This window comes from Synchiropus splendidus, chromosome 1 (assembly GCF_027744825.2).
Source record: "Synchiropus splendidus isolate RoL2022-P1 chromosome 1, RoL_Sspl_1.0, whole genome shotgun sequence".
NCBI lineage: Eukaryota > Metazoa > Chordata > Actinopteri > Syngnathiformes > Callionymidae > Synchiropus > Synchiropus splendidus.
Window position 1 is genome coordinate 70,068,000 of NC_071334.1, and position 22,014 is coordinate 70,090,013.

Sequence of the window (22,014 nt, forward strand, 5' to 3'; positions counted from 1 at the left end):
CTAGGCAAGGATGGGCTAGGCTAGGATAGGCTAGGCTAGGATAGGATAGGCTCGGCTAGGCAAGGATGGGCTAGGCTAGGATAGGATAGGCTAGGCTAGGCTAGGATGGGCTAGGCCAGATAGGACAGGACAGGACAGGACTTGACAGGACAGGACAGGACAGGACAGGACAGGACAGGACAGGACGGGACAGGACGGGACAGGACGGGACAGGACAGGACAGGACGGGATAGGATGGGCTCGGACAGGGTAGAATCGATTAGACTGCCACTATTCTTCTGACAATGGGGAAACTTGAGTTTTAACAGCAGCATAGAGACATTAAGCATTAAAGTCAAACATTGAACAATAACACAACAATAAAACAAACACAGTAGAAACAAAAAAAATGCATTTTAACAAAATAGAAATCAAATAAATGACAAAAATAAATCAAAGTTAGAATTTGAAAACAAGACTGTGCAGAAAGAGCAAGCTGGATCCACGCAGGACTTTAAAGCCAGAACCCCCCACAGACGCCGACTGGCTCTGACCTTACCCACCTTTGTGACGGCGCCGCGCAGCCTTCTGAAGCAGTGTTGCGTCTGAAGATCTGCGCTCAGTATTGATGAGACTTTTCTGAGGCTTGCTACGTGTGGCTGTCTGACAGCAGCAACTGTGGTCATGAAAAGGTGTTTTTTCTTCTTAACTGCAGCACAGATTGGATGGAGGGAGTCTCTCTGGGCTGCTGCTGGTGAGTTTCCAGCTTGCTGTGATCGTCGCCGCTCACATGACGAGATGGAGGAAGCAATGTCTGGAATGTGAAAGTGGGTTGCACAGATTTCAGCACATAAAGCAAAGCACAAGCAGACACTTGCCACTGTGTGTGTGTGTGTGTGTGTGTGTGAGCGGGGAGGCGTGCCTTTTTAATCCTTCAGACGACTGGCAGCGACTGGCCCAAAAAAATCGGATGTTTTCTCATGCAAGGTTCCCAGACGCACCTTTTTTTCTCTGGTGTGTGGCCTGCGTTTGACAAGGCTTGTGTCTCCTGTTGCTCCCAGTCAGACTCATGTGGCGATGGCCGCTTCACCCCGAGGACCAGAGCGGATCATAATTCAGAGGCTTCTCCTCCGCCCCTGTGTCTCTCCCACACACTCAGCCTCGAGGCGCTGTCGTTATGGAGGCATGTCAGCGTGGTCTTTTTAGGACCCTGGATCACACAAACACTCGCCGACCTGGGACTCGCTGCTGCTGGTGCCACACACTGACCTGAACTGCTACAGTGAGGTGTCGAGAGCCCATTAAAAAAACAACAACAGCTCCTCACATTCATCACACAAGAGAAGGGAAACTACTGCGGCCGATGAGAGATGTGAGAGCGAGGCCTTATACAAGCCAGGGAGCAAAGGTTGGCCATTCCTCAAGTCCCAGCCGCAGCAGACATGAGGAGGATGGAGCCCACGGGCCGCTGCTGAACTCCGTCTTCACATCCGCATTGCTCTCACTGCCTTCCACTCCGCCCACTACACACAATCCTTCCACTCTTCTACGTCCTCTCATTCACTCCACCGGGACGCTGGGAAGCCACAGCTGGACCTGAAGCCGAGGCCGTTTTCACCGCACGGACTTGGACTTAACCTTTGGAACCCTCCGAGGGAAGGCGCTTGCTGGGGCTTTGCCTTGAAGGTCTCTGGCTGGGAAAGAAAACAGGAGGCAGATTAAGAGGCAGAGGGAGGGGAGAAAGAAAGTGAGATAAGGAACGAGGAGGAGAGCGCCAGTCGAAGGTCAGAAGGAGACACCTGACCTCTGAGCATGCAGCGGGACCAGAGCGAGCACTTCCTCTGAAGCTGAGGAGCAGCGGCCACGCCAGACGCCAGCCACAGAACCGACGCTCCTCACCATGTTTGATTTAAGCGCAGACCAGGATTCACAGAGCATGTGCCGGAAAAGCCACTTTGTCCCCGGATGATTGAAGAGCGAAGCAGACAGATACCTGCCACAGCCACCTGCTCCTCCGCCGCCGCCGCCGTCCGCTCCTCCACGCTCCACTATGGTGGTACCAGCTCTGCTCTTATGGATTCTGTACATCAGCCACCTCTGCTCAGGACAGGACTACATGGACTTTTTCCAGGACGGAGACACGGGCACAGAGGTGAGACACACACGCACACACACCTCTATCTTTGTGGGGACCTCTCATTGCCAGTCCAAAACACATGACTGACCTTAACCTGGACTCTGAACCAAACTGAAACCCAATTCTAATGACCCAGTCTTCATCCGCAGATTAAGTCCCTTGTGGGGTAGATATGTTTCCAAGACATTACAGCTAAGCCAGGGACACACTCGCACACAGAGAGATTAGATCAAGAGTGAGAATTTTAATTCCCTATTGTGCAACGTGGAAATCTGGGACATAAATGGGCGGCCTGCTTAAAATACTGCGCCTTCCACAGAAATGTAAACATCTCATGAACGTTTTCTTCACGCAGAAGGTCATGTCCGCTCCATTTTTACATAGCAGGTGAGAAAATATCAACGGGGGAGATCTGACTGTGGGGGAACACTATCAAGCTTTTCGTGGTCAGACGGAGCCAGCGAGGCTGGATGCAGCCTGCGTGCACCCGAGCAGACCAGTCCAGCCTGTGTTAGCATCTCAGATGTAAACACGGCAGCAGGAAGTCTAAGGTGATCTATGGCACAGAAAGCTCCTGTAGGACCAGCTGGCCAGCGTGTCGGTCCGTCCGTGTCTGTGCTGAAGCAGCCACTGAATACACGGCACAAACCAACTGGACAAACGTGGCGATCCTTAATCCATAAACGCATGATCGACTCTGCCAGTCATGAAATGACTCACCACAGAGGAACGGTTCATTTAAGTCAAAGAAGTCAGGAGGTTGTTTATTTGAGCAGGCTGGTGAGGCTTCGTGAAACACTGCCCTCATTTTCTGAGGCCACCAGATGGAACTGTCTGCTCCAAAATCACGGGGCTTGAACAGCCATTTCCGTGAAATCGTTTTTAAACCAAGAGCGCCACCTGCTGAGCTCTGAAAATGACAACACTGTTTCATGAAGCATCACCAGCCCATTGACCCAGATTCAAAGGTGAATTCCGCCTGTAAAGAGGTCACCGTGCCATTGATCACAGTGGAGGAGACGTCACTCAATTATTTATTGCTTTCTATGGTACATGTATGTACAGAAGCAGTCGGACAGAACTTCAGTCTGACAATTCAGGTCATTCATGCAGTTCATTTAGTTTAGGGTTTTTTCATCATTATTTTAATACTCTTCTTTTTTCAATACATTTAATTAATTTATATACATGTATTGTCATGTTATATATGTATTGTTTTAAAGTATTGTTTTAACTTTTATAAGATTTGGTCGAACTTCAGAGAACAGAAATAAACGACATATTCATATATGTATTTGCAGCACATTACCCTGGAATGAATCATGACTAAAATCTGATTCGTGTCTTGTTAACGTTATAGTTTACCCCGAAATAGTCACTTCTAAACAACACCATTGATGCTGATAACTCACGCTAAATATGCCAGTATTTAATGTATTGAGAATTAAAGTCTGGTGGATTTAAATAGTTTCTGGACAAACGTCAACATGTCTGTGGCAGAGTCGTGCCTCATGGTGATGGTAGTGAGACTTCATGAAACAGTCTCCTGATTTTCACAGCTCAATAGGGGGCGCTCTAGGTATTAAGAAAAGTGACCTGAGGTTTTGTTGAAGTGGTCAATGAAATCCAAAGACTTGAGAGCATTGAGTGCCATCGAGTGGGCTCCGATAGTGAAGACACTGTAGATGAGACAGCCTCATGCAATGCTTTGGCATTAAATGAGCACGTTCAAGAGGTCAAACTCTGGTGGTAACTGGTGCAATACTTGGCTGGTGAGTGAAGTTTCATCACAGCAGTTTTTGGATGATACAGGATGCCACTGACCGGAGGTTTTTGGAAGCGCAGCCTCACACAGCATGTGTTTAGAAGTTCCATGAGTGGACGGGTTTATCAACTGTGGGAGTCACTGCGATGGAGTCAGGTGGGGCTTCGCTCCTCGCCGGTGGATCCGCTTCTTCAGTAGGTGTTTGTTGCACCACAAGGAAACCTGTTTATCAGAACACAGCTCCAGCCAATTCTGCTGAAGAGCCAACGTCAGTAGCTCTGGTTTCCACGGAACTGGAGTGCCAACCCAAGTAAGCGGGCTGAGTCTCAGCTGGTCCAGTAATCACACACACACACACACATACACACACAGACAATGACTGGAGTTGTGTCATCCGAGTCAAAACACAGTCACATTCTGATGAAGCGACGAAGGAGAAAACAAAGTGGGTCAGCGCTGGAAAAAAACACTTTTACTTGATGTTGTTGGGTGCGGAGTGGCGACAGACACGCCCCAGAAGTTTGGACCCAGCCTCCGAAGTGACCTCATTCAGTCCCAGTGTGATGAGCGTGAGATCTGTGGAGCTGAACAAAAGGGGAGGACGGATCAGATTCTTGAAGTCCACATCAAAGGCTGGAGCCACCCAGCAAGCCAAAGTTCTGGGTTGTTTCTCATTCCCGTCCTCGGTGTCAGAACCCATCTCAGCTTCATCTCACTGTCCACACACAGATCCATCGTTGTGTCAGCCTGAGCATCCGTTTATCTTCACATCAGGCCTCCACTGCAGAGACGAGAGGATCAGAATGGTTACATTCCACATGCAGCATCCTTCATCCACGGATGCAGCCAATACACAAACTGCCTGTCTTTCAGATGAGCAGTCAAGGACTCATCTTCTCATCCTCTCATGACACCGTGGCGCTTTAAAGGAGCCCTGCTGTGTTTCTTTTTTCTAACTAATGACTCCTCAGTTTCCATGACGTCCATCTGGCTAACACTGCACATGACTCTTCGAACATGGAAAAACTTAATAACACATGCAAACTCTGCTGCTGGTCGTCTGGTTGTCCTTCAATGCAGGCCATTCATCGTTTTTTTATTGCAGTGAAAATTGCATTTCATTTATCAACAGAACAGAACAACATGACAAGACATAAGGGCCTATGCAATTTAACTTAAAAAACTAGTCAGTTTTTAACCTAAAAAACGCTACAGGCTGCAATGATTTTAACGAAACAATAAACAAATAAATGTGAATGATAAATAAAAACTGACGATAAAATAATTGCATCTTTTTTAATCTGATGTTCGGTGAGTAGTTTCCAGGCTGACGGCGTGTAGTGAGTGCTCATTGTTTTGTTACGGAGCTCCTCACAAGAGGTGGGGAATGTTTGCGTGTGTGTGAGTTGTTCAGCGGCTCATTCATACAGCCAACTAAAACAGTAGCTGCTGATATGCTCCACAGGGTCGAGATGCACAAAGTCAGAAATAGTCTGGAGAGAGATGGATCTCACGGCAGCCATGTTTGTTTACGCCCGCCCCGTATAGTGTTCGGGTGATGCTGCACTCGTGAGCTCTGCTTTTTACTTCTGTCTGTTCTACATTTCAACCATGGGAATTTGGAGGTTTTTGAATGGATTCAGTGACTTCAGCTCAACAAGGAGGCACGAGTGGAATTGGCGGGAAAGTCACATTTCTCAGAACTGGGAGACATTGGTTGGAATTGCACAGCCGCAACATTGCCATCTCCTATTATTATTACTATTAGCGTTAGAGTGGGGCCATTATTATTAGCTCATGAGTCACAGCGGCAATTTTGCAGAGCCATTCATTCATTCATCCGTCTCTGTTCAGTGCTCTCCATTAGATGACATTATGTAACAGATAGAACAACAGAAACTAGTCGCCCACTCAAAAACAAGAGGAGTCCTGTCTTCAGCTATAGTGTCCGCCACACTGCTTTGACTCAAATGGAGCACCTTTCTTATAAATGGAGGCAGCGTGAGCACAGTATTCCTGGGCTGGTTTCGCAGCTGCCTCTCCGTTGCACCATCAATGAAACAAAGCAGACTGTTTGGTTTTCCTCCATGCAAGGCTCCACTGCTGCCCGACGACCAGCCCAGTTTGGAGACGGTGTCCAGCATGGACGAGCTGCTGCAGCTGGTCTATCCTGAGTACAACCTGCTCCAGCACTGTCTGAGGAGGAGATCCTGGGAGCACGCCGCCTCCTCTGTCAGCCCGCGGCTCCACAGCGAGGAGCTGTGGGGCCAGATGAGGAAGGAGGCGCTCTACAAAGTGGACGGAACCTTTGGAGGTAAAAGACGAAAGGAACCTCCTCCATTCACTCCTGGACTGCTGAGGAGCGCCCTAACACTGCTCTGCTCCCAGCCATCCTGGAGGAGATCCAGCGGACCTCCTGTCAGCCCAGAGAGGTCTGCATCGAGGTGGCCAAGGAATACCCGGAGTCCACCAGCCAGTTCTACCTGCCTCGCTGCGTGGCTCTGCACCGCTGCGGAGGCTGCTGCACCAAGGAAGCCTTCTACTGCACCAACACCAGCCACTCGCTGGTCAACAAGACGGTGGGTGGAGCGCTGAGGTCGGCCATGTTTGATGCCAGGCAGCCAGGAGAGCTGCATGGCCAAAACAAAGTGCTAGACAGAAACACCTTCATTTCTCTTTGCTTCTTCAACACCCCAAAAATGCACCTCAATCACTCACGCCATCAGCAGGCCGTCATGATCACGAGGACTAAGTCGGCAATCATTTTGAAAAATGTTGTGATGCCAACTTCAAATCATTGTATTACACATTACATCGTTTAGAGTCAAAGGGAAATAGGCGTGTCTTCTGCGGACCCGAGACACACACACAATAACAAGTTTTGATTTTTGATTTTTTAAATAAACAATATTATTTTCAACAACACATTTAGACTAAAGTAACCACTGATTCCATGATAATGTATCGATAATAACACAAGTGCACCCTTTCGATGTAATTCTTCCATTTAGTCTTTCACATTTACTTGTACTATTGTGAACAAAATGTATTCTAACTCATAAATATATGTTTAAAATAATGATTAAAAAAACTACCATTACAATTTAGAAAAGCATTGACAGTGTTCATAACAAACGAAATAAAACTGTGAATAAAACTGCGAGGTGGGAAGCGTGTTCTACGTCATCCGTAGGTTTGAGGCCAAAATATCGGCCCTTCGTTGAGACAACACCGTCACGTGTCACGCCTCGCAAGTCCAGCTACTTCCTGAGTGCTAAATCTGACGACACAACAGACGTGGAATTTATGACCTTCTTTTTTATTTCCGAGGCGGCGAGTTCAGTGTTTTGTGTGTTTTGTCCTCCTTGTTTCTTTGCTTGACGAGGAAAACCCCACCCAAATTCAAATTAACGAAGACAGTTCGACCCTGAAGTGACAAGAAAAGCGCCCCCTGCAGGAATATTGAAGAAGTGCGTTTTAGTTTATGACTGAGTTTGAGAGCTCTTGAAATGACTTGGCCATATTTCGCCCCCTGGCCGTGACTTTGATGTACGGCGTCACCTAGTCCTGGTACAATTTGGGTCCCAGAACACCCCAGAGTACTACGTCAGTCAGAGCACCAGAGAGGATCAACTGGGTGCCGACAAACTATCCAAAACCACGACATTTGAGCTGCTGCCCTCAGGCAAATATGTTCCTCCGCAGGGACTGAGCAGGTCCAGAAATGATTTTCATGCTTCACTGTGGCACTTACAGTAAGAGGCATATCACCCCTGGCAACTTTGAACTGGGTTGTAACTTGCACCAGAGTTGCAGGAATACAAATCCAACAGTTTGGTTTGTGGTCACCCTGCCAACAAACTAGCACCGTGGAAAACAAAGAGGTTTGTTGATCCTCAGAGACACGGTTTGCCAACTCCTGTCTTCCAGATGGCAAAGTAGACTGTGATAACCCAGGTCTGTGGGGTCATCAAGCCTCAGTGATGGCACTCTCCGCTCTATAATCTTTGGATATGCCCTCGCTGATGAAGCTTCATGAAACAGTGTCAACATCTCCAGAGCTCAGAAGGTGGTTTAAAAATGATCTGAGGTTTTGGTGACTGAAATCCAAAGACTAAAGAGCAGGGCGCACCATCGAGAGGCCTCTGACAATGTGCACATGGTTTCATGAAGCCTCATCAGCCCATCACTAATATGTGCAACCATTCCAATGAGCACTTGCATCATTTCAAACAGGGAGCGCCACCTACTGAACTGAACGCTTCGTGACAGAGCACAACAATGTTCCCTACAAATGTAACATTAAGAAAAGAACCAGAAGCAGTTATTGAGACAACAATATATCCGCATTACAGCCGTTATCCTATAGTTCATTACTAATGGTGGGTGGATGAGGTTTCATGAAACAGTGTCCTGATTTTCAGAGGCCACCAGATGATATGTCTGCTGTAAAATGTTTGGACTTGAACAACTGATTCAATGAAGCCTCACATCATTTCTAAACCAAGAGCGCCATCTGGTGGCCTCTGAAAATCAGGACACTGTTTCATCAACCCAGCAATACTGTTTCACGATACATCATCTACCCATCACTATAAATTACGTATCAAAGCTCAGTGACTTCTAATATATTCACTGCTGTTCAAGTGTCATGAAACAGTGTCCTCATGTCCGGAGCAGATGGCGCTCTGCTCCTGAATGTCTGCAGTTGAACAGTCACTCCGACCATCGAAGCTTTGATGCAGAGTGTTTCATGAAGCCTCATGAGACTATCTGCAAGCTTTCAGTCTGTGACTGAACAAGCAGTTCAATGTTTGCAGCAGGAGGAAGGCAGCTGTAAACTTGGTCCGTTATCTCAAGTTGGCTATGATTGGAAGGCGTCCGTGTCAGCACCTGGACAGGACTGTTCGCAGACCATGCAGACGAGAGGAGCGTGAGCCTGTTGCGTAAGACTCCCATCACTGCAACCCTCCGGTTGCACAATCCCGCGCTGTTACATCAGTCACGCTGGACCTGAGCAGCTGAGACGAGACCGAGCCAAGCGCTTCAGCCAGCTCCCCGCCTCACGTTCCCTCTCCTCCTCCCAGCTGATGGAACTGTCCCCGCCCACCATGGAGCGCTCGGTGGTCACGGTAACCTTCGTCAACCACACGGCCTGCGACTGTCTTCCCAAGAGGCCGCTGCACTCCATCATCAGGCGCGCGGCTGCAGACCACCTGTGCGTGAGAGGGGAAGTCACACGGCTGCAGCCCGGGTGTGCGGCTCTGTAACCCACCTGTGTGTGTGTGTGCGTGCAGGTGCTCTCCTCCAGATGTCCCCTGTAAATCCGGCTTCTTCTGGGATCCAGTCAACTGCGTGTGTGTGTCCGCAGACTCCATCAGCTACTCGGCAAGAGAGACGGGTGAGTCGTGAATCCAGTGGTCCTTTCCTTCCCCTAACGTCTGTGTCATGGCCTCCAGAGGCGCTGGACTCCGGCCTGCTGGCTCTCTGTGGTCCCAACAAGGTCTTGAAAGAGTCCACCTGCGAGTGCGTCTGTCGGAACGGACTGACCGAGGCCAGCTGCGACCCAGGCTGGAAGCTGGACCGGGACTCCTGTGAGTCACAGCAGACTCTGGACAGACTCTGGAGCGTGACACCCGTATCATGTCTTTGCAGGTGAATGTCAGTGCGAAGGGCAAGCCGAGGGCAAGTGGTGCCCCCCTGGGCAGAGGTGGGACGACGAGCTGTGCGGGTGCGTGTGCGCTGCGGCGTGTCCGAGGAACCAGCCCCTCAACCCTGACACCTGCCTCTGTCAGTGCAGAGAAAGTCCACAGTCCTGTCTGCGGCAGGGGAGGAGATTCAAATCCAGCACCTGCAGGTGAGTGGGCCGACCAGTGAGTTCAACGCACTGTTGCCAATCCATCCGCCAGTCAAACGTCCCGTGAGCGGTTGGCCTTTGCTTCACCTGAACTGGGTTCCAGAGAGCGCTGCAAGACGGAGAGAGTTCTACTGAGGCTCGCATTCCACCCGCATTCCTGCGCTAACTTTAACTGCGATCTGACCCTTTATGGGCATGAGCTGTCGTCCGTCGTGGCCTCAGCGGCTTGTTGTGGTTCCCACACTGGGCCCACGGGAGAGCTCTGACCCGACTGGCCTTTGGAGAGCCAGAGACTCCATGACAGCGCTCGTCAGGCTCAGACACAGAGTGAGAAGATGCAGCTCTTGCAACATTCCAGAGTCCCGCAGAAGCTGACAGATCCATCTGATGTCAGGAGATTAGAGACACGCTCATCACTCAGCTAGACAGGGGGGGAATCTCCCATCCAGATGACAAGGAGCAATGGACTTCAAACGCGCTTCCGTCCTTGGCAATCGCTGACATCGTATGGATGTTGCGAGATGTGCGTTTTGTCCTCCTGATGCCTCCATAGTTGGGTTGTCCTCCCATATTCCCAGCTTCACCCACACGCGAATTCTCACAGGCCGCAATCCAAGAAGGCTGCTCAGAGTGTCAACAATGGCTCTCGCAGGCCTGGTGGATGCCTGCGGCACCGTTTGTAAAAGGACAAGTTCCACGGTGTCGGAGCGTGTGTCCTCCTCGGTACTGGAACACATCCACCATCCATCATGGAGTAACAGCCAACTGTCATGAAGTACACTGTTGGCTACTACTGTGACTCTAGTTATTATTGTCCAGAATTGTTTTTAAAATATGTGTGTAATTCCTTCTGTTTTTGAATTAATACATGGAGAGTAGAATCAAGAGTACGGAGACGCCTCAGTCAGATTATTGTGTAAACAGCGCCCTCTAGTGGTCACCGAGGGACCAGGCGTCCTGAATATTTTTATGATTTTGAGAAACGTCTTTTTATCTTTCCCAAATTAAAAACGCTGACCATGCTGTCCAGAGCTCTTCTGATGTTGTCGCCATCCTCCGTCTGATGCAGTTGCTACAGGTTACCGTGCCGCAGCACCAAACCTCCGTGCGCCGCCGGCTTCTACTACAGCCACCAGGTCTGCCAGTGCATCCCAAACTACATGAGGCCAGACTGGAACTGATGGAGTGCCTCTCAACTGCCAGCCCTCAAACACCAGCTCAGACTCTTGGGAGAGCGGCGTGCACGTGCGTGCAAGCACAGTGGGTCATATGAAGATGACAAGTCGTCCGACTTGAAATACAAGAGAAAAAAAAAAGGTCAAACCACAGAGCGCCTGAAGAAGTCGTGGCCCGTCATGTGTGAGCTGGATTCCCACCGAGGCTGAGGGTGAGGAATCTGACCACCCACTGATGGAACTGCAACACACAGTTTGACGGACGGATATGAACACTTGTCTTAAAAGATATTTAATTACAAAAGTGCCACCAATCTTTCAATCCCCTGGAGTGTTTGTTTTTCTTTCTTTCTCTGCCAAATGCTGCGTCTGGGTCCACTGCAGAACAGAGTTCAACCTCTCCATTTAAAGAACGGCTAGTTTCAAATAAACGTGTAGACAAAACGTCCACAGCAGGATGTTGTGAACCCCTTCAAAGCCGCGGTCCTCTCCCGAGCCACGGCGACAGCACTCACGGTTCAAGGTGAGCAGAGCAGCCGAGCGGTGTTGACAGACCACCCTCCAGGCTTTGCTGCGAATGAGCCTGCCGCCGAAACAGCACCACACAAATTTGAAATTACTTTTATTCTTTCCTCAAGAACAAAATAGAAAGCCATTTCCAATAATCCCTTATATAACAAGCAGTTGAAACTCTTCATTTATGTACAAAATATAGAAAATAAAACCAATAAATACAACCTGCAGCTCTGGTTTAATGTCTCTCTTGTCACATCCTGGTGGGCTTCCTCGGCACGTCCTGGCAGCAGAGTTGGCCCTCAACGCCCAGAGTGTCTGCAGCTCCTCGGACGTTAATGAGTGCGAAAGGCTTGCATTAAATTAAGTAGCGTGTTACTCATGAAGCGGTGATTAAAAAGGAGGAGAAAACGGGTTCTAAAAAGCGACTGTAAAATTGATGGCAAAAACAAAGTGACCACACACACACACACTGCAGAGAAACACTGGCCTCTACAAGTCACTCATCCTGGTGTCAAACATGTTTGGGTGCAGCTATTGTGGATGCTATGGTGAGAAAGTCATTAGCAAAGGGAAGCAGAGACCGCTCGCTTCCTTTGGAGTGCAAAAAGCAAAAGGTATGGCTTGGTGAGGGAAACGGATGCTGACGAGTGCAGGACCTTATTCACAGCTTCAGAAAGTCCTCTCTTGACCGTCTATGTTGGGCGAGTGGCGGGAAACCATACAGTGGCTCCAAAGCAGGCACTTGAGTTCAAGGACATGTGCAGAAAGTCCCGCGGGCTCCGCGTTCAGTAGTCATTGGTCAATGGCTGCTTCTCAGGTCCACCACTGAAGGACGCCTCTCCACGCTCCGCTCCTGTCGTCCACAGAAGCTCAACCGTTTCCTGCAAGACACACCCGTCAAGCTTCCACACTCTGGAGACTCGGGGACGGTTGAGACTCACCCTCCTCGTCGGAGTCAAACCCAAAGAGATTGGAGCAGCTTCGGCGCTGCCGGTGCTCCTGCAGCTGCAGCGCGCTGCTGAAGACGGCGAAGCAGTCGGTGCAGCGGTGCCTCTGCTGGCCGGCCACGGCGCTGGCAGGCTCCTGGAGGCTACTTGCTTGAGACATATGTTGGTCTAGCATCTCCTTCTTCCGCCGTGGCATGGTGGTGTACTTCTCGTCCAGGTAGGCCGTGGGCGGCAGCCGCAGGTACGGCTTCTTGCCGTACTCCATCAGTGTGTCCACGCATATCCTGCCCCCCTCCTCCTTAACTGACGGGTTGCTGTGTTTGGACCGGGTTTTCAGACAAGGCTTCTTCCTGACAGGCATCTGTAGCTCCGCCTCTTTTAAAGAGCCCAACGCAATCTGTGGCGCATCACCGCCGGCTCCCTGTCCTTCCTCTGGCAGAGCTTCCCCTGGCGGACCTTCATCAGGCAGCGCTCTGGTTTGCCGTTTCATGCTTCCAGTTGCCTCGTCTTCCATGTCAGGCTTCTTGGGTTGACTGGGGCAGGAAGCCACACCCCCAACCACTTCAATGGAGCGCTTCTTCGTCAGCCCTGACTTCTCACTGCCAGCATCTGGGCTGCAGCTGGTGTCACTGGAGTCAGCGCTCTGCCTCATCACCTCTTGGACTTGCTGGTTCACGGCCTTTCCGGTGACATCTTCCGTAGCTTGGTCCGTGGCCCTGTGGCCTAGTTTGACGGCTCTTTTCTTCTGACTGGTGAAGCCATCAGGCCCTGCCTTTTTTACGTTGAAACCTATCCGTCCTTTTCTGCGGACCTTCGCGTTCAGCCGAACTCGCTGCCACTTGTTTTTAATCCTGGTAGTCGCGCTTGTGTTCTGGAGACTAGCATCACGCGCAGACCCCGTCTTTGAGCTTGCTTTCCACTTATTGTTGGGCATTCCTCTCCTCAGCTTCAGGGGGCGCCCCCGTCTCTGAGACTGGAGCGGTTCTTCTTCTTTGCTGTCGAGCGTGTCGGTTATCACAGGCGTGTGAGCAGTTTCATCTTTGACACAGTTTGTTCCTGGTCTCAGTTTAGGAGGGCGACCCCTCCCCCTCCTCTGAACATCAGTGCCACCTGGGAGAGAGTCTTCCAACCTGGCCCCCGTGACCGAGATCTCAGCAGCTTCTTCCTTGACGCCACCGACTGTCGACCCATCACCGCTACTGCTTTCCTTCACTTTAGAAGGACGGCCCCTTCTCCGACGAACTCCAGAGTCCACGCGAGTCATTTCGTCCTCCGACTTGGTGTGACCAGACCTGACTTCTACAGTCTCAGAGTCCGTAGACAAAGACTCCTCTTCCTTCCGCTTGCACGGACGCCCTTGTTTACGCCGACTGACCTGAAGTGAGCTCTGCGTTGAATGAGGCTCCATTTTACACCTGTGTTTCAACAGAAAGGACGACAGTGCTTTCAGAGTTTTGGAAGCATCAAGATGTTTTTCTTGAGCTGGGGAAGTGTCCTTGGGCGACAGAGAGAGATTCTGCTGTTCGGCAGCATGCTCCGAATCACTTTCCGTTTTCAGTACTCCTGATGGAGCCGAGTCAGGAGCAGCGCTGGACCCGCCAACCGAAGCGTCTGGCTCACATTTTCTATTCTTTTTTGCGCACACCTGAGTAGCATCATGGATCTGAGTGTTGTTGCACCTCGACTCTTTGCTGGATTTAACAGCATAGTGATCCTTCTCGTGCAGGTTAAGCGCCCAGAGACAAATGAAGAGTTTAGAGCAGCCAGGTCGACAGCATCTTGCCTGCAGGGGATTATGCATTCTCGCGTGCCGTCTCATCTCCATCCCAGTTTTAAATCGAGCAGTGCACCCTTGATGCAAACAAGGATGTCGAGGAGTGAGTCTGTGTCTCTCGACGTGGTGCTGAAAGTGTTCAAAGCTCCACAGAACTCTCATGCAAATACTACACTTACTATTAGCAATTTCAAATGACAATTCTAAAGGTCTTTTGTCCCCGCGATGGTTCTCCAAAGCGTGGTACAAGAGCGCCACCCGATTCTTTGTAAGGTCAGTGTTCCAGGTGCAGCCCTCTGCTGGACAGTGGACCTTCTCCAGAGACCTCAGGCTCTCCTCCTTCACCTTGTGTTTGGTGTCTTTTCTGAATTCATGGATCCTCAACATCCTCACAGGCACATTTTCATTTTGCTGAAGCCAAGACTGATTTTTGTTTTGTTGACCTGAAGCCGACAGAATCTTGCCACGTTTACATGTCTCTGCTGACTGATTATCGGCTTGATTTTCCACGCTGGCTGGAGTTCTTTCTCTCTGCCGGAGCAACCACTTGATTTTGGACTTGGACATCGTGCATGTTCTTCGGCCAAGTGAATTCTTGTTGCTCACATGACCATTCAGCTTGTGAAAACTCTGTTTTCTCAAAGGTTCCTCAGACTTCACTTCACCAGCAACTCTTGAGGATTTGTGATGGCCTGCTGAGCTTCTGAGCATTCCAGCGCGACTGCCTGTCGCAGCACTGGACGGACTTTTAGGTTTTGGAAGTGTCTTGGGTTTAGCACTACTCTTGGCCGCAGCCACGCAGCCGTCTGGGGTTTTGTTTGCGACCTTCTTAAGCTTCTCAATATGGTCCGACATGTGCATCATAGCCAAGAGGTCATCTTTAAAAGTGGTCCAACAAAACATGCACTCGTCCTTGCGGAAATGGAACATTGCATGCTCCACTACCCGGCTACCCTTGAAGACCTTTTGGCAGGAAGTACAAGAGAACACCAACCTTGATTCTTCTGAGAGAATGGTGGACTCACTAGGCTCCATGTCGTTGTCGGACGCATCCTCCTCATTCAATAGAAGACGCTCAGGGTTTCCAGAGGCAGATAAAGCAGTAGTAGCTTCAAAGTTGTTTTGAGCATCCGACTTGCTGGACATGGACTCCACGCTGCCTGTTGGCTGATGGCTGGGCTGAACTTTGGGATCATTCTGCTCTCGGGACGGTCCAGAGGGTTGTGCAGGTGGATGTGTGACCTCTGACCTCTCAGACAGATGTTCTACAGGCTCTTTCACACCCGCCTTAAGATTCGAAGTACAACGCTGGAGCGCAACTGCATTTGGAGGAGCCTCTTTGCATGGTGACAGAGGCGGCTTGTGATCTTGAACTTCAGTTTGGGAGACGTTTAGATTTGGTGACAGACTGGTTTCGTTGTCAGCTGTACGCTGTGGCAACTTATCCATGGCACCGGCTGGTGATGCAATGCTGACATTAATCTCCACAGCAGGCTCCTCCCCAGGATCGCATTTTTTTCTTCGTACACTGTAGACTCTGTTCGGCAAGGAGGCTCTCGTTTGTGAACCAAGTTCTGTATCAAGCCCATTATGGGATTTGGATTTAGCGACTGCACTCCTATTTTCTCGGGGAGGAGTCTTTGTGGGACTTGCTTGAACCGATGAGCGTGTGATTGTTGACACTGATCCAGGAACATTGGTGCCACTGCTGCTTCCTTTTCTCCTGGGTCCATAACAATGAAGCAGTTGAACTAGCATGGTTAAATCCCTGGCTCGGAGGATGACTTCTTTTCTGTGGGCTGCCTTTGCAGCCGGAGCCTCCACCTGAACATTCAAAGTCTGTTTGAAAAGGACATTTGGAGCGAATCGTCTGGGATCGAGGAGCACTTCTTCAGAAAATGTTCCAGGGAGCTCGTTGTCAGGCAGGGACATCTCCAGAATGATTTGTGGCTCAACACAATCCAAAGGCAATTCTTTCAGTTTCTCCTCCTCAGGTTGTGCTGCTTTTAAGTCTTCGTCTGCCTTGAGTTTACGTTTTGAATTGTTCTTAATTTGTCCAGAATCAGCCTTTTTCCAGCCCATGCCTTGCTGCCTCATCCTTCTAAACTTAGACGGGACAACATTTTCTTCCAGAGAGCCAGAGTCTTCCAACAGCCACTTTGGTTGCCTAATCCTTCGCTTCGTTGAGATTTTATCTGAAAATCTTGTTGTTCGCCGCGGTCCAATGCTGTGTCTTCTGTCCAGCTGCCAAAATGAACGCCTCAAATGTTCAGTTGGAGTTTCATCCACAATTTTTTTGCTCCTCCTCTTTCTTTTCCTCCTCACAGTGTGGTCCAGATTCTGGCTGGACTGGCTTTGGTCTGCCTTTATTCTTCTAGCTGTGTTTTCATCTGCCTCCTTTTGTGGATGTTTTTTCACTGCTGCATCATTGCAATCATTTAGCCTACTGAGGAGTCTTGATCCAAAAGGAAACAGTTTGTGGCAGTAGCTAATGATCCATTTTTCCTCCATGACTTCCTTGAGGGCATCCCCAACCACCTTCTCACTCATCAGCTCTAAGCAGTTGGTCTGTAGAGCAAAAAGGTTCCAAAACTCTGGGTCAAAATACAAGTCCTTTTTTAACACCTGAGGATGAGAAAAGCCAAACATGAATCACAAGGAGATCAGAGCAGAGTAGAAGGTTATTATACAAATCATCTTTCCATTAGAAAGTGAGTGTTAATAAGCGGTTTACCTGTAGGGTTTCAAAGCGTATGTGGTTTTGGATTGGATTATGATCCACATGGTACTCTTGGTCTGGGTGCATGTAAAGCACGTACACCAGCTTGTAGGCCTCCACGGATCGCTCCAGGAAGAAGACGAGGAGGGCACATGCTCTGCACACCTCCAGGTCGTTCTGCAGGAGACCGGCGATGGTTTTGTAAAGCAGGGACTTGGTGAAGACGTCACAAGGAAGGCACGACTGCAGGGCTTTGGCGCAAATCTCCACACAAAACTGCATTGCCTCTTCGCCCAGCTGATAAGACACAACCAAAGAGACTTCATTAAAACAGCCAAAGTTGACATTGATTCCATGATGGAAATATGGAGGCAATTCCAAATCCCCACTGTTAAACAGATTTCAGCAGATCACTGATATCAATCTCATGGACTGGCAATCAATTTGTAATTGAAATGCAGTCATGGTGTGACTTTCTGGGTACATGACAGGGCTGCATGATACTCACTGAAAACATCGTCATTGGGCCGCGTGACAGTGACATCGCAGGACAGTGCAACATCTTCCTGCTTTTTTTTCACACTTTTCAACTTCCAACTCGCTTCATTTAGGTTTCTCCGCTGAGGTTCTTCATTGCGAGCCACTGAGCCATCAGCTCTCAGGCAGGCAGAAAATATCACAGATGCTGTAGCTACTACTTCATATGTGTTGTAGAATGCACATGCAGCATAGAAAGTGCAACAGCTGACATGCTTGTTGTGGTTTGCCGCCGCAGATGGCTCAACTGTGCGGTGCAAAGGAAACTAACAACAACTATAGAGTGTACAATTGAGGAAGATCATCGTAAAGAGGTCAACAACTAGCTGGTTTCTCTAAATAATAAAAGCTTGATTGCAATGATGATGCAGCACGACACCAGGGAGATTTCCATTCACAATTTAACTAGTACATTGTAGAACCTTAAAAACGAAAACACAGAAGACTTCCAAAGGAATGATTACATTTGCAAAAAAACGTTCGTTTCAGTTGGATTTTCAGCTATGTTGCAGGTGGGTCTTCCTCTGGGGAACCTTTCAAGCCCTACTCAACTGAACAATAGATAAAAATTCAGACCACATGTTCAACTGCTGTATTGCAACTGTTTGTTGTCTGTTTTGCCTCAAATCAAGAAAGCATTTCTAAAAAATGGCATCATAACCATCATTGCTGACAGTGGGATCTTGCTCACAGACAGATAAGTCGAAGGTCGACGGTCAACTCCAAGTTGAAGTGCCTCTCACCTCTTGAGTTAGTGCCCTGATGAAGGGGAATATCGAGTGGACATCAGTGGATGAGGACATCAGCTGAAGACTCTCCTCAATGAACGCTTCCTTCGGTGTGTCCAGCCGATTGTGAAGTTTGCTCCAGATGAAAACCAAATCACTGAAGAAAGAGTCAATCCGTCAGTGACAGAGGACACAGCTTCATCCACCATTAACTTACCACAAACACTGCATGTCCCTCGTCTTAAGCTGGTGGGCCAGAAAGACGCGGCTCAGGGCAAGAAGTGTCTCATCCGTTTCCTCAAACTCCAAACTGCAGATGATGTGAACCGCATCCTTGCCAGTAAAGTCAGCCACCTCAAAGATCACAAACAATGTGTTCAAACCATACAGTGAAAAGCAGCTTTGTCGATTCTTCATTTAAGGTGCCTTTGCCAGCTCAGTGGCGCACCGCATGTTTTCCGGTTGGTTCTTCAGCTCAACAGTTCAATACCACCAAAAAACCTAAATATTGCCACTGGAGACATGCCCCAACAATCATCTGTACCTCTTTCTGTAGACGATCCTGTTGGGAAGTCTTCAGCAGCCATGTGAGGTAGGTTTGCAGGAAGAACAAGTGTTTCCCAGTGGCACGGTGCTGAGCACAACGTTTAGCCAGGGCCAAAGCTTCAGTGACCCGCCCACAGGACAGAAGGTAGCGCACCCGAAGTTCAAAAAACACAGGCAGCTCAGAGCTGAGATATTGGTCCACTGTGGTAAGAAATACACACACAAAACTCAGTTGGAGAGCTGAAAAATCAAAATTGAATTTAAAAAATCTCAACAGTGGCACAATTTAATTGCTTCAGTTGTCCGTGTAATTGTGATGGAAAGGGACTTGAGCCACTCAATGACATTGGCCACACAAAACAGCACAAAACTCACCTTCATTCTGCAACAAACAGGAGTCACTGAGGATCGCCTGCATGGACTTGCTTGCCCAAGGCCCACCATTTTGGATCAGGTATGCCACCTGCTGTAAGTGAACATTCTGATGCCTGGCAAGGGCAGCATAGCATTCCTTAAAGACGACAGACAGCAGGAGTCACACACAGTGAAGTTAGCGATTGCCATTCTAAAGGGGCTGCCCACTCACCTGGAATGTACTAGTAAAATGTTTCAGCGGCTCTTGGTCAAAAGAGTTGGCATCAAAGAAAAGTAGCAACTCATAAATACTCCTGCAAAAAGAAGAGGAATTGTTTTTGTTTTTTCATTTTGACTTTGTGTTTGTCACAAACTTTAACTTTCTTAATCTGACTTCTTTAAAAGTGGTATTCATAAAAAGAAAATTCCAAGTCAATAATCTTGTCTCACATCACTGATTAAAGTAGAAAAAAATAAAATGGGGAGTCATTCAATCGGACCAAGATATTGAGTATCTTAACCCTCTAAGTGCAATAGTCAGAAAATTGTGACAGGTAATATTGCTGCTTCCAAACAAGTCATGCTGCAAAATAAAATGTAAAAAACATAGTTACTACTTTACCCAAGAGGCGGTAACAGGACTTAAAGTTTTGGAGTAAGTTTTGGAGTAAACAAAAGATGGAAAACGACCACCTGGCTGAGGAGATGAGGGTTGTAGTAGAAGCATAACAGAGCAACAGAGTGAATCTGAATGACCGGGATTCTGGACTGATAGCAATCCAGTAAAACAGAAAAGTGACACTGTTCCTGAGCATAGTGACAGCTGGTCCACTCACTGCAACAGCACCACAAGCAGCTCATATTGGAGCCATTGCTTTGCTTGGTGGTGGTGGCTACAGTGCTACAGCTGTAGCGGCAGGTGGGGTAAGAGGTGACAGGAGAGAAAACAATGCAAATAGACGTGGCGTTCACATTCCTGCCATAAACTACAATGAGTTAGAGTATCAGTAGTGGATACAGATAAGCAATTGTGAGAGTTATGAAATTCACTATGGCCGCCGTCTGGTGAAGTCATAATAAACAAATAAGATGACTGACTTTACCAAACATTTTTCTGAAGGGTTTCAAGTCGGTAGCAACACTGAGAACGTCACTGTATACTTACAGAGCCAGACTACTGAGTGTGTTGAGGAGATGATCGCAGCTGGTTGTCAGTGAGGAAGTGGCTTGGGTAAAGTAGAGTAGAGCCTTTTCAATGATCCTGAGTTGAGGGAGGGGTACACTCCAACGAGTGGTGTATTCCTTCACCAACTGAAAAAAATTAACATCACAGTTTAACAATGTTTTTAAGTGCGACTACCAGCGTTATATTTGAGGCTTCAACCACATTTTTACATCAGAACTGTACTTATAAGTGGTGCCATTGGATGCCAACGTGGAGATGCATTGTTTTCTATACAGTGTTGTCCACTTAATTACAAAACCAATTTGTGTAATTATTTTTTTTAAATACTTATGTGTGATTTAGTAGAGAAAAGCAGTGAGCAGGAAATCGGTGTCAGCCTGTTGGGACTTAAAAAATAAATAATAATAATAATAATAATAATAATAATAATAATAATAATAATAATAATGTGCTCCCGGTATAGTGTAGTAGGCATTATTTGACACATAGGTTCACTATTAGAATAGAATAGCCTTTACTGTCCTTGTACAGTGTACAACGAGATTTGATTAGTAAATACTAAAACATGTTACATAGGTATGATGCTCCCTTTGTCATTGCTTGACGATGACGTCCATATTAGTCGACACCTTTGGTAGCACAGTTAGCTAACAACGCTGGCCCAGGTACCTTGCCTGGGGGTCCCCAGTTGGTGACCAAAAAAGGGGTCAAACCGTCTGTCGTCGGCACTGATCGTGATGTTATTAAGCGTAGGTGCCGTTACAGCTCACGAACGTGACGACACATTGATAACATGGCTACATCAACTGGGAACGGGACAGGAAGCAAGTGCACGGAGCATGTTTCAGTGGAACTGCCTACTGATTTGCACAGATGATGTGCAGCAACAAATCTCATGAACTTGAGTGAATATTAATGTTTGCGACTCCTCGGTAATCTTCCGAACTCCTCCGGCTTTGTAACCGGAGGGAGGAGTTCGGACTTTAAACACTTAAGTCACAGTCTCCGGCTGCCGGGGTTCAAACTCAAACAATTTTAGCCAAATGTTCAGCTAGCCGAATGCTACGTTTAGCAATGGGCATTCAACGTGCAAGAGCAAGGCCGACTAAGAAACGAGTTGGTGCACACTTGGTTTCATTATTGCGTATCAATTCACGCGTTAGATGACGATGTGTGAATGTGGAGTTGCTTGTAAAACGGCCGTTTTTGTTCTGACGCACGGATGCTAATAAGACTGGCGGCTAATGCTAATCTGGGGGAGGGGAGCCTTCGACAACGGGCTGCTTACCTCAAAGTAGTCGGAGCAAAAGCGCTTGCTGTCCTTCTGCAACTCGTCGCTCGGATAGCGAGTCAACAAGCACTGTAGCTGTAACTCGAGCATATCCAAGTCGTACAAACATTCATCTTCCGCCATACTGGCTGCCAGGGCTCGCTCGTATCAGCGGCCGCTCGCACGCGCGCGCGCACACACTCACTGACTCTACGCGAGCCCATTGGACGCCGGGGACGTACCGAGAGGCGCTTGTTTACGGTCCTGACGTGCGCGGCCGGGGGGGCGGACCCACTCCGCTGCATGAAAGCCTCGTCACTGGGATTAATGGTGGAGCTGAACGCGCGCCACTGACCACATGGCCGACACAAACACGCCATTCATGACTCCCATTCACTTCGGGACATACTGTATGTTTGGTGGTCATTGAAACGTTGAGGTTTCTCTTGCATTCTACTTACTCGTTTAGTACCTGGACCATAATCAGAATCAGAAAAACTTTATTAATCCCAAGGGAAATCCGT

At 48.5% G+C, this 22,014-nt stretch overlaps 2 protein-coding genes across 2 annotated transcripts; one reads left to right on the forward strand and one right to left on the reverse strand.

The window, feature by feature from the left end:
- Positions 1 to 1,561: 1,561 nt before the first annotated feature.
- On the forward strand, positions 1,562 to 11,041 carry vegfc (vascular endothelial growth factor c). The gene is made up of 8 exons (XM_053881451.1): positions 1,562 to 2,131; positions 5,976 to 6,195; positions 6,270 to 6,460; positions 8,969 to 9,099; positions 9,179 to 9,282; positions 9,341 to 9,475; positions 9,537 to 9,738; positions 10,808 to 11,041. The coding sequence occupies exons 1-8, from the start codon at positions 2,030 to 2,032 to the stop codon at positions 10,917 to 10,919; spliced, it is 1,197 nt and encodes a 398-aa protein (XP_053737426.1). The 5' UTR covers positions 1,562 to 2,029; the 3' UTR covers positions 10,920 to 11,041.
- Positions 11,042 to 11,520: 479 nt separating this feature from the next.
- On the reverse strand, positions 11,521 to 21,660 carry LOC128768508 (uncharacterized). Its single transcript, XM_053881441.1, has 10 exons — positions 21,509 to 21,660; positions 20,200 to 20,345; positions 19,267 to 19,348; positions 19,056 to 19,191; positions 18,679 to 18,881; positions 18,352 to 18,488; positions 18,150 to 18,291; positions 16,885 to 17,166; positions 12,371 to 16,775; positions 11,521 to 12,310 (listed from the first exon to the last, which is right to left on the reverse strand). Exons 1-10 carry the CDS (start codon positions 21,632 to 21,634, stop codon positions 12,300 to 12,302), a joined length of 5,670 nt encoding a protein of 1,889 aa, XP_053737416.1. The 5' UTR covers positions 21,635 to 21,660; the 3' UTR covers positions 11,521 to 12,299.
- Positions 21,661 to 22,014: the final 354 nt, after the last annotated feature.